The 12,194-nt window shown below is 40.4% G+C and overlaps 1 protein-coding gene across 2 annotated transcripts in view; it reads right to left on the bottom strand.

Moving 5' to 3' along the window:
- Window positions 1-12,194, bottom strand: part of LOC121647217 (PDZ domain-containing RING finger protein 4-like) — a 131,260-nt gene that overhangs the window by 50,643 nt on the left and 68,423 nt on the right. The window contains exon 1 of one of the 2 annotated variants that reach the window (XM_041996436.1): window positions 4,530-4,895. The exons of the other annotated variant lie outside the window; for it this stretch is intronic. Within the exon in view, the coding sequence (XP_041852370.1) occupies window positions 4,530-4,598 (69 nt within the window). The 5' untranslated portion in view covers window positions 4,599-4,895. Of the gene's footprint in view, window positions 1-4,529; window positions 4,896-12,194 lie in introns of those variants that run through there. 2 annotated transcript variants of the gene reach the window in all.

The raw sequence follows: 12,194 nt of genomic DNA on the forward strand, positions 1-12,194 counted from the left end.
ATGTCTTACCCAAACATGTCAAACTGTCGCAGAAATTGATGCAGATAAATTATAGTTATCATATTGTCCCACCCAAAATACAATAGGACACTGGTCTTCAATCTTCTGCTTTTTTTAATTGGCCGACCCAGTCCTTTTTGCTACTAAACTAAATATATATTTCAACTTTAGTCCAGTCAATATCTAGTATATACAGCATGTATGAGCTATATCTATTAATGTTGAAAGTGTTTTCTTTCAGTCTAGTTTTCTGTCTCATTCTCACAGCTGATCTGAAGCTGCAAAAAAGGCCAGTTCAGTATTTTCTAATAGATTATCATTCAGTGAATTGGGGAAAAAGAAGCGCAGAGTAATTAAGGGATTAATAACTCTTGATAGACTGTAATTTAATCAGATAAAACAAGAGGATTATGATCCTGATATTTATGATTTGGTAGTTGTTTGAATGGAGTCAGCAGCAAAATTATTTGGCACAATTATTCAATCCCTGATCCACTGAAGTGACTACTCTCACACTAAGCAGCTTTTCATACTAAATGCAAATAAATGATCCTGCTGCAACACAAAACCCAAATGTAAAGTCTGCTGCAGGCTTTCTGTATGTGGAGAACCAGGCACCAGTGCAGCTTACCAACCTTCTACTTGGGAACACTGGCTGCTCTGATAGGTCTTCAACCTTTCATTGACAAGACATCTATTACACACATTGCCAGTGGAGGTGCAGACGAGACAGCAGCAAGTCAGCTGCAACTTTCTAAGAAAGTCTCTGCTCCACAGGGTTCACATCTGATGCTAACACACAAAGCCCAGTATCCTTCCCATTGCAGGATCAATCTCCCAGGGATTGCCTTTCACCTTGGGAATAAATGCATTCTTCCAGCTCTGTTTTTTTTTGTTTGTTTGTTTCCCAGGTCTGCCTGTCCTGTACTGCCGACCTGGTCAATCTGCTCAACATGACACCACTAAGCTCCAACAATCCGTTACAATGCGGTTGACTTCCTTAGCGCTGTCGCACTCTAAAATTCATGAACACTGTTTTCTGGTTTTATATTAGAATATTCACTAAGACTGGATTTTGGTTTCCTAGAGAAACATTATGTGTGTGTGGATGTGAGTGTGTGTGCAGCGGGTGCCTCGTTCTCATTCATATGCATCAGCAAGTTATCAGGGACTGCTGTGCCTCATTGAGCTGAGAAGCTGCTTTCCATTTATTTCTCAAATGCAGTGGAAAGTGATTCTTCTCCTGCCTTATAAAAACTTACAAAACTGGCCATGCTGCTTTCTAAACTTAAACTAGCAAAGAGGAAAAACCAGGCTCATTGGAAAAGAGCAGCATTATGAAATATGAAGGCTTGCTGCTCTGTGCTGTGAGGGAGTAAATTCATTACCCAGCAACATTAAGAGCAGCTGGGAGCTACTTTTGCTTATTGGTGGTTTAAATGTTAATTTTGACAGTCCCTTTGGGATTTTCTTTTGACTGTTCACTATTGCATACAAAATATCAAAATACATTTCAGACCATTAATGCATCAATGCACTGAAAAACTCTAATTCTTACTCTCACTGCATTGCAGCTCTCATCAACATCTGCCATCCTGTTAATTAGGCCCTGGAAAGCTACACATCGCTGGTTTTTAGTGGTGCACAGACAATGTGTGACACTCATGAAGGGGAGCTCATGGACACAATGGGAATTAAAAACCCCTGTTGGATCATAGAAAGAATCTGCTTGGAAATATGTCCTAAGCAGCTACCTGCTGAATATCACAAACTGTAAAAGTCTGGCTTGCCATAACATGAGAGCTCCTGAACTTTGAGTCAGAAGGTTCAATAAGTTTTCTACTCCACTGACCAAAGATGATAAGGAAATGTTTTCTCAAAGCCATTCTCTGGAAGAAATCCAGCTGAGAGCAGCTGGAGCAAAAGTATGAGGATGAGCAAGCAGAGGAATTAAAAAGGATAGAAAGACAAGACAGGAAGTCAAAGACAGAAAAATGGATGAGAATTACCCAGCTGGTGAGTGAAAACACTGTAAGAAGATTCCTCTGTTTTCTTATTCAGAGACTTGATTCAATAAATAAAAAAAATAATAAATATATATCAGCTCAGTGAGATAGCTTTGCAGGCCAGATGAGAAAGGTGAACACATTTTCATGGAGAACACCTGCAGCCGTGAGAATAGAGGAAAGTGAGAAAGCGGAGACAGTGAGGGGGAGCCGGCTAGTAATAAATCTCCCACAGCTTGTGGGGTCAGGCAGATGGAGAGAGTGTCAAAATAGTTTCTGCGTGTGAAGGGAAGGAGAGGAAGGTGGCTGACCAACCCCCTGCGACTCACTGCGCTCTCCAAAGCAAGCAGCCACAAGGCTAGTCAGTTGCAGTGTCGCCGCAGCAAGCCACCTCCGCTTCGTTTGCCTACACTTTCACTGATCTTGCATAATTACAGCAAAGTTGAGTAGCACGTGCTCATGTAACTATATGTTTAGACGTGTGTGTCTTTGAACTACGGACTAACAGAACAAAAAGCTGTGAGAACAGTGGGAATGATGAAAAAATGTGGCAAAGGTGAAAATTGTACAAGCTAGACAAAACCAAAGACAGAGGATTAGACTGTCAGTGGTGAGAGCAGTAACAGCAGCTTCCTATTGTCAAAACACACTTTTCCTGACCATAAAGACACAGTGACAATCTGGTACTGCTGCAGGGAATGCACTGCTACACAACAAGACCCGTCTCTGTGTTTGTCTTCCTCCTTTTTTCTACCTGTTGTGATGTTTCTCTGTTTACTGTGTTTTAGCTGACAATTGCTTGTATTGTCTCAGAGGACATCTGCAAGTGTGCACATGGATGTGAGAAGGTGATATTATAAACAGAATATTTTTGTTTTGTTTTTGTTTGTTTATTGAGGTGACTTTTCCCCCTCTTATTCTTTTCCTGTGTTGACGCTTTACCCCGTTCCTTTCATCCATCTTTCATTCCCTCCTACTCTGCATCTTTTAAAGACTCATTTTCTATTCCCATCCCAGTCTTTACCCTCCACACTCTATAACCCTCTTTTCCTCCCACAGTGGTGATCACAAGCAGGTGCTGATGTTGCAGCTCGTGCCTGAACCAGCTCAGTGTGTCAGTGGGTGGACAGACATGCCAGAGAGCTCTTGTCAGTGCCGACTGTGCTCTGGAGACCAGCCCCACTCGGCAAATACAGATCCCCTTCTGCTAAACCACAAGCCAAAGAGTCAACACTACTTCTTAACTGCTGCAAAGGCACAAAAGCCAAGATAATCACCAAGACAGCACTTTTTTTATGGACCTTCTGGGAGGGTGTATGGAGGGTGTAAGTGTTGCTGCAATCACTACCTGCTCATCCTTTAGGGTCTCTTGATAGTAGTGTCTATGTGCTAATATCAAACAGAGCATTGGTGAATAAAACCCCCTTGAGAGGCTTAAAGCACATTTTTTCCCCCAATCTTTAGTTAAGTTCAGGATCACCCCGACAACATCCATCAGCAGAGTTTGGCAACATCACCAACATCTCATGTTGCATGTGAGCTGAAAGCCTTGGGCTGTGGTTAAGTTTAACCAGTTTACCTCCTCCGCTTCTTCTCACCTCATCACTTCACAGGGCTAAAGAGAGACGTTTCACGTCTAATTAATGCACAGGGTGGTTGTATAAAACGTCTAATGAGGCTGTGATCACAATGGCGTAAAGGAAGGCTCGACTGGAGGGGAGGGGATGAGTGATACCCCACCACCACAAGACATGGAGATTTACAGTTATTAGCATGTCACAGGAAAAGGGCTGATGGAGAAACAGGGGGTGTCCTGGTAAATTCATTCCTATCTATTTGCCTTGCCCTACATCTATTCGATAGTTACCTTTGCCATTTTGTTAACTGAAATTTTTAACCATAAAATGTCCTGCAGTTGTGTCAGTCTAAATTATGTAAATCACATAAATTGTGCAGTGAAAGTTTTTAAAATTTGAATTAACATGTATGGCACACATACTGAGATTAGGACCACTGATATAATTTGATATCTAGGAAATCAAAGATGAGACCTGTTGGTGCAAAACGTAGGTGATGACAAGAGAAGTGCCACTACATCAGAAAATATAAAAGATGTTTAACAAACATTGTGAAGATGAGCTCAGGAAGAAATTGGCCCCAAAACCAGGTGTTCCTACTCTAGTAAAAAAAACAAAAAACAAAAAAAAAAAAAACAGCAAAACAAAAAAAAAAGAAACTTGCTCTCTCAGCACAGCTCATCCACCAGCAGGATGAATGAGCTGCACACTAGCTGCTCTCTAAGCAACTGTTCATTACTCAGAACACATCTGGTGGTGAGTAAGAAGCCCACTCTTCATTTTTCATTCTACACATTAATCCCACATTGCTACCTTTTCCATCATCTACTTAAAAATACTCCAAACATAGCTCCAGAGCAGAAACTGCTCTCCTCTCAGCATGCATAATAAACCTCATGAAACAACACGCAAGATCGATGCCGGAGTCAGCCGTGCCAGCGCTCACCTGTGCAATCTCATACAGCAGCCTGTAGTGTTCTTCTCGCTTCTGTAAAGTGCACAGATTGCAGCCCATTATAGTCGTCGTGGAAACGCCAGGCGTCCAGATCTCCCCGAGTAGTGGTGGTACGGACACAGGGGGGTCACCCTCCACACTGGAGCGCTGGTTCTCATCAGTCACTCCTTTGCGAGCATCTCTTCCAGGCGTCCCATTCACACATTCAGATAGTCATAAACAACCCCAGCTTAAAGGAACAGAAGGCTCCTGCTGAGTCTAACGAGAGAGGGATCAGATGTGAAGAGTGAGCAGCCGTTTCAGCATCAGCCGGGAACTGTCCTCTCTCCTTCTATTTCAGCCTTACACACACACACGCTCACACACCAGAGTTGTGACTCTCGTTCACAGAGACACTCCCCCCTTTTTCCTACTCGGTGTCCGTGCACATGACTACACTGATACCAGCTCATGAATAATGAGGGGGATCATTCTAATATTCAGGAGAAAGGAGGGAGCAGAGGAGGGGCTTTACTTAGAGGGAGGAGTATGCTGGAGCAGAGGCGCTGCTTGATTAAAACCAAGGCACACTTACACAATAAGTTCCTTTGTGTGAGCAGGTCTGGAGACGCTCGGATGGCACTGACGGCACAGAGGCAGCACTCTGTGGGCAGAGCAGGTCGTGTAATGTTCCTGCATCTTCCTGGTATTCAATGAAAATCTACTTGCTTTATGAAAAAGGAAGATATTATTTGATTAACACATAATAATAATCAAAATAAATCTTCTATTTTTGTTTCTTACTAAATATGTGATTAAACTGTTGACAGTTAAATAAGATAATTTGTCAGAGCCACAGTGAAGAAATTCTGTTTTATGATCCATTTAAATCTCCATAGCACAACACAGTTTTTTTTCTAAATACAGTTTACTGATCTCAGTGTTACAACTTTAAACTTTTAAATTCAAACTGAAAGATGAGTTGATACAGACAACTTGTGTGATGAGGGGAGAGTTATTTGTTGCATATTTATAGCTCAGGCACCACAGGTGATGTTTATAATGGGGTTCCTCTGAACAAATTGACAATCAGGAAAGCCGGAGACTTGAGAGACAATACATCAACCACTGTGGTCCCTCAAACTGTGATAATTGCGAGACAATAGACCTTGGTTATTGTCTCTGCTCTGGAAACCCCTTTCATGAGCAGGAAGCTACACTAACGAGCAATAACTGTTAACAAATTGGCCTCCCAGCCAACAGCGAGGCTCACTGCACAGGGTACAGCTAGGAGTAGATGAGCGCTCATCAGCTGGCTACTGGGCATCCCACCCCCAGGGACTCCATAATCCGATTTTCCGGGCTTTAATTTTGCTCTGCTGCCTGGAGGCAAGCCAAACAGAAAGCTACATCACCATTATGATTAATACCATCCACTGTCCTTCTTCTTCCTCTCTAGCATCCAAACCATCCGCCATCCCAGCCGCTACTCAACCTGAAGAAGCCACAAGGAGAGGACTTTCTACGGTTGCCAGGCAATTTCAAATCCATGAAGAGCTGTTCACTAAAGTGTCAATTTGACATCAAAGAGACTTGTTGGGCAACTGAAGAGCTGGGGCATAATACTGCATTTGATGAACAGTGGTGCTGTTTGCCTTCAGTACAACTGATTGCAGAGAAAATGTGAGTCAGAGGCTGTCTTCTGAAATTGCATATCAAGGACTGAAGCTATGAAGTACTAGTAAGAAGAAGCATAACTCAGTTGCCTATGGTCAGCAGAGATTGAAAATGTACAAGTAAAACCACTATGGGTCAAATACAATGTCCTTCTCTTTTATAAATCCAAGTGTGTTACACAGAAAATCCATGGTTTTAGGACTGGGTGACCATCACTCTGATACACTCCATGACCCCAAAAGGTGAAGATGCCCACTGGTGACCTAAATGGTCTTTCTCATCATCTGTGAAGTGAGACCGATCCAGCAGCTCTGCTTACCATCAAGCAGAACCTCTTGATGGGACATGCAGATTGAAGGATGCCCTTTTAGAAGTACATTAAATCTCTGCTGAGGTGCTTGTTACAAAATGACAAGATGAATTTACCACCTACTGCATTTCCAGTGCAACCCGAGGGCACGATTTGCACATACATAGTTTTAATAAAAGCATTTACCTTCTAACAAGGTGAAGCTCTACCCATGGTGTTATTTGTTTTACTGCATGTACCTTGACATTTCTGAAGTTAGTCAGTGATGTCAAACTTAATAAAATGCTTTGTTTAGCATTTATATAGAAAATGAAAGGTGCTATTGTGTATTAAGTCTGTATTTCATACTGATAAACAATGATTCTGTCTCCTTCTTATGTCCTCTTGACTTCCCCAGCCATTATTCTCCCATCCTGTCCGGCTGTCGTATATCATCCAGTCTGTCTGTTCGAGTAGAAACAGCTCCTCAGCTGTGTACATTCGCTCAGTAAATGAGCCTCACATCACAGAAAATGGAGGAGTGATTTAGACTTGGCTTGCTGGGGGAATTGTTAGGTTTCTTTAACTGTATTCTTCACATGCTGATATTTCAGTCTACTTTTAATCTGGGCACATAGCCTTCCATTGAGAGTCCAAATTAACTAGTAAACCCACAGGCTTTTTCATCTGATTGTCTTAAGCTTGCATACACTGAACTGAGTAACACAAACACAACTGATCAGGAAACCAAAATATAAAAGATAAAATCACAATCGGTCCTTGTGAACTGCATTTGTACTCTTTTCTTGTCTTGGGTTTAATACGGCAAACCATCACTCTGAAAGTAAGTGCTTCAGCAGCCTGACAAGCATTAAATCTAAATGACTTCAGAATATAAATTCTTCCATTCTAGCATCAACTTGTGACTGCTAGTAACTTCTCCTATGAAGAACAATACTGGCAGCAGTTCAAGTGAGAGATGGAGGGCTGATATTTAACATATCAAGTGTAGATGTAAGACATAATTCTGTCTGGGATAGGAAAGAAGTGGATCATCCTTAATTGGAGGTATACGTAGATATCAGTATTCCAGCATTTGTGTATGCTTATGGTGAACTTGACAACAAACAGGAAGGCATCTTAATAGAGCTGGAGATTTAATAAGAGGGAGTTATTGCTGTGATTACTTGTCTGTGACAATGCCTGTCAGGAATATTAAGTGTCCCCACAGTGTTTAATACATAAACAGGTTTATTAGGCCAGCTCTGGCACACCGGGTGTGTGGAAATCTCTTTGCTGTGAGCATTTGAAGATTGAAATCCTGTTCACGTGAACAGAGAGCCGTGGGGATCTGAGAGTGGTTTGTGATTTGATGTGTGGCTCTGATCTGATCGAATACTGCCACTATAAAGCAGACGCTTCTCACGGGTATCCATGGGACCTGATTTGAGAGTAATTAAATGAGGGCCTTTTATGAATGAATCATCGTAGCAGCCAGCTCCCCATATGACAGCTTTGACAGGAAGTGGTCCAGCATGCGCACGAGCGCACAGGTGGATGCTTCAAAGCCTGTGCAACCAGACCGCGGGAAGCCAACCAAAACATCTTTCTCAATGACAATAAATTATTAAAGAGGTGTGAATCTTTAATTCATGTGGGAACACGACCATGGCTAAAAATAGCACATTATAGGCTGCCTTGCATGATAACGTATGCAACATTGCTTTTCAAGCATTTAACATAATGGCCCCGTAGTTCATGACCTTTAAAGCATTTTAAATCTATTTGCCCTCACAGAGTCTAGACTTTGCTTTCAGACTTGTACATTTTTGCTAATTAATTATAAATCAGTGTTATTTGAATTTGAGGTCTGTTTACAAAGCCATTAAAGTGAGATAATATCACTAATGGACAAAGCACAGCTTTTACCTGCCATTTATCATTGTTTTAGAGTGAGGTAATCTTACAAGGCTTATCAAGCAGTAAAAATTATGCAGTACTTTGCTTGAAACTTGAATTCTGTCTTTCTGCTTATGAGTGCCTTTACTAAAACCCTACATCACCATCTTGAGGGCTCTCTATACATCTACACACAGCAGCATATTGACAGACCACACAAAACAGATACAATACAGAAGTGACATTTGATTAACCCTGAAATCCTCTGGTGGCCAGACAAAACAAAGCATATATTTCACAGCCAGATTCAGGTTTTCTTTACCTGGCTTTTAATCATTTAGTGCCAATGTGTGCCAAGCTTTGATTAAACTGCAGGGACAAAAAGCTGGAGACTACAAGGGACATATATGTGGGATGGGAAAAAATGTAAGCTGGATTAGTGGCGATATGACAGCTGCCTACATTTCTCTTACAATGGAAATGTGGTTTGTGTTTAGGTAAAATACATGATCAGTATGTGGGTTAAGTCTAACTGGATGTCATAGCTAAGCATGTACCTGTCAAGTCGGGTGGCAGGTGAGGTGTCAGTGGCATATTTTAAGTCAACAAGTACACAGGAACAGTACTTTTACCCAGGACATTGTGATTCAAGGGGACTAGCTTTTTCCAGATTTCTGGTATCACAGTTAAAAGGGAATCTGTCTTGCCAGCCATCTGTTTTCAGCCACAGTAGTTGAGATCAATCAGTATCCTTTACAGATATGGAGCGATTTTAGGTGTCAAAACAGTCAACAGTAGTAGTTAGAGATGCTTGTAGAATTACTATTATCAATATAGAGAAACCCTCCACTGAATGAGAAGAGAGCAGGCTTATCTCTGTAAAAAAAATAGATGTTTTGCTCTTTCATGTGCCAAGGGTTTGGATTTAAACAGCTAGCTCCATCTTTGATTGACAGACAGCTGATCCATTCACTTGGAAAGTATTTCTATGACTTTATAAATGGTTTTTCTTTGCTGCAAACACTACTGAATATCAGATTAAAGGTGTGTAAGACTGTTCTTTTTGAACTGAAATATTTTATTTCCTTTACATTTTATGTTGAGTTGCTCTTTGGTTTTATTTACACATCAGAACTGCACAGTTAAGATTTAGATCATATTTTCATTTAAAAAAGACCTCTTCAGAGGTCACCTGTGGACACAAATTTCTTTTATTTGTCTTTGTTTAAGATGTTTATGGGATGTAATGTTGGCAAGGGGGTCAGTGGACATTGGTTAAGCATGTAAGGACTGTAAAGCTACAGGGATAAGTTTAAATCATTATCTACTCTGTCCTTGTCTTACTGGGGTGTCTCTTCATTTTTCTGAACATTACCAACTTGCAGTGGAAAGGAGGAGGGGCCAAGCTTGATTGTGGGTTTACATCAAACAGAACCTGAAAAAGCAGTTTAGTCTGCCTTTAAACAATCCTGGTCACCTGTTCTTTATTTAGACTATGGCACACAACTTCCACTCCACTGTTATTCCTACTTTTGTCTGAGAAGAAATATGCTTTTAATCAAAACTTACTAAAGATTCACACAAATAGAAAAACATGTATTGTACTGCATATGGAATCAGTTGAAATGTTTTTCCCCAACTCAAATCCTGAACTAGATTTAGCTTTTATGATGTGCACTTTCCTCTTCCAGGACATAGAAGAAAACCAATTTCTTACGCATTAAAAAATACTTCATGTGCGAACCAGGTGTGGCCCGTAGTGTAAGCAATGAACGTTCCATCAGCTTAACAGATGTACAAGCGATGACCTTTTCTAGAGAGGAAACATTCAACTTGATGCATTAAGCTGCAGGAGCAGAGGGGAATGAGGGGAGCAGTGACTGCAAGACAAGACGTTTTCACTTCCCTCTCAGCTGGATGCTGTCTCTTTTCGTATTCATTCAACCCACAAGCTGCAGACTGTGTGGCCCACACAAACTGCTGCAAATAAAATACCCACAACTCCATCACTCAATAACCCCAACCCCAGCCGTGTTGCAGAACACCCTCAGGACATCCTGCACTGCTGCACCTGCTTCCCTACAGTTTTGAGGAAATTAAGGGGAAAATGTTTGCTCCCTTAAGTTTAGTCCTGACGGTTGTTAAAGTTCTCCCTGCACTGTGATGAATAGTAATACCTTCAGATGCATCCCAAAGCACTCAAGCATAAATAGAACTGAGCTGTTAAGGATTTCATGTATCTGTTAACCTAAAGGACACAGAGAAGAGGTGCACAGTGTTGCCTCCTCTTTTTTCCTGAGATATATAATGATATTTATGGTTAAACAATCCCTGTGTGCTAGGGTCACACCATCAGACATAGGATAACTAGACTTAAGAGAACCTTAGCTGCAATGTCTACACCTCAACTGAGCAGAAATAGCAAAGGAAACTAAGCTTTTCATTATATATAATGTGGAATCTTAAAGTAAATATTCCAATATAATAATCACTAGGATTTATGAAGTTTCTTTACTGTATGCATTGTATATTTTATATAGAGCTAATGAGACTGAAAATGTCATTTAGGGTTTCATTGATGAAGAAGGATAAATATCTCACAGACAATACAGGTAGGCCCCAAGTTCGAATAGGCCTACAAAAAAATTCATAAGCTGGTGCAACCAGAAATGCATGTTTTAAATGTTCTCATTTAAACACGTATTTAGTTTTTTTTTTCCATTTACAATGACTGAATAGGTTTACTTGTCACAAAAGCTCAATGTGGCAATTCACTTTGAAAACTGGTTGGGAACACGTACAACAGACATATCATTGATTTTAGTCTGTGAGCACTGCTGGCTGAGTACTCGTCAATACACATTCAATACGCCTTTGATTGTGGATGAGAGTTTTGTGCTCCTGAAGAGAAAGCAGCAATCTATAGAGACAATCAGCTCAGAGGGCAAACAGGTTAGACCTCATACCAACCTGTTCTGTTCCATCTATTCAAGTCCTATGCTGATTCTAGCATTAAGAGAGAATCTGCAACCTTTGATTGTGTCCTATCAAGTGTCTTTGGAAGCAATGTCACCAACAGGTTATCTAATTTTAAGAGCACAATGGCAGCGTCCTGACATTTGTTCCCAATGTCATTTTGAGAAATACTCTCTTAGAGTATGTCCAACAGCTATTTGACAAATTTGTACTTCTAGTTCATTTAAAAAAAGAGGACAAAATATTGTACAACACATTATGCAAAGTTAGTTATTTCCAGGAACCTTATAGATGCATTAAACATTATTTTCTTTTGTTGCTCCAATAGGCATCTCTGTTAAACTGATTTAATGCTTTTTACCTGTCAACCAACAGTTGACAAGTTAGCAACTAGCTAGTAAAACGTAGCAAAACAACAAAAAAATTAAGTATAAACTGAAAGTTTAAAAACCAAGCAATAAACAGTGATGAGAAACTAAATCTAAATTAGGAAAAATGTTCAGCTGTTTAAAATCTACATCAATAAAACCTCATTTCATAGTAAAGGAATTTATACAGCAATCCTTTGCTGTCATTCTATTTCTACAGTTTTGAACAAATAAAGAAATAACTTAAATAACTCAGTTTGAACTGGTTGTAAGATCACTTTGAAATTAAGGTTTGCCAAAATCTGCTGATGTATTTTTACCCAACTGCTTCAGAGTACTGAAGCAAAAAGAAATAAGATCTCAGAGAGTTGAGAAAAAACTTAAATCGGTTAAACTTTGACAGCATCATTAACTCAGGTTTGCGCTACATCATTGCAGCAGAAGTCCTCCACCTATCCCTTCATGTAC

Source organism: Melanotaenia boesemani, chromosome 10 (assembly GCF_017639745.1).
Source record: "Melanotaenia boesemani isolate fMelBoe1 chromosome 10, fMelBoe1.pri, whole genome shotgun sequence".
NCBI lineage: Eukaryota > Metazoa > Chordata > Actinopteri > Atheriniformes > Melanotaeniidae > Melanotaenia > Melanotaenia boesemani.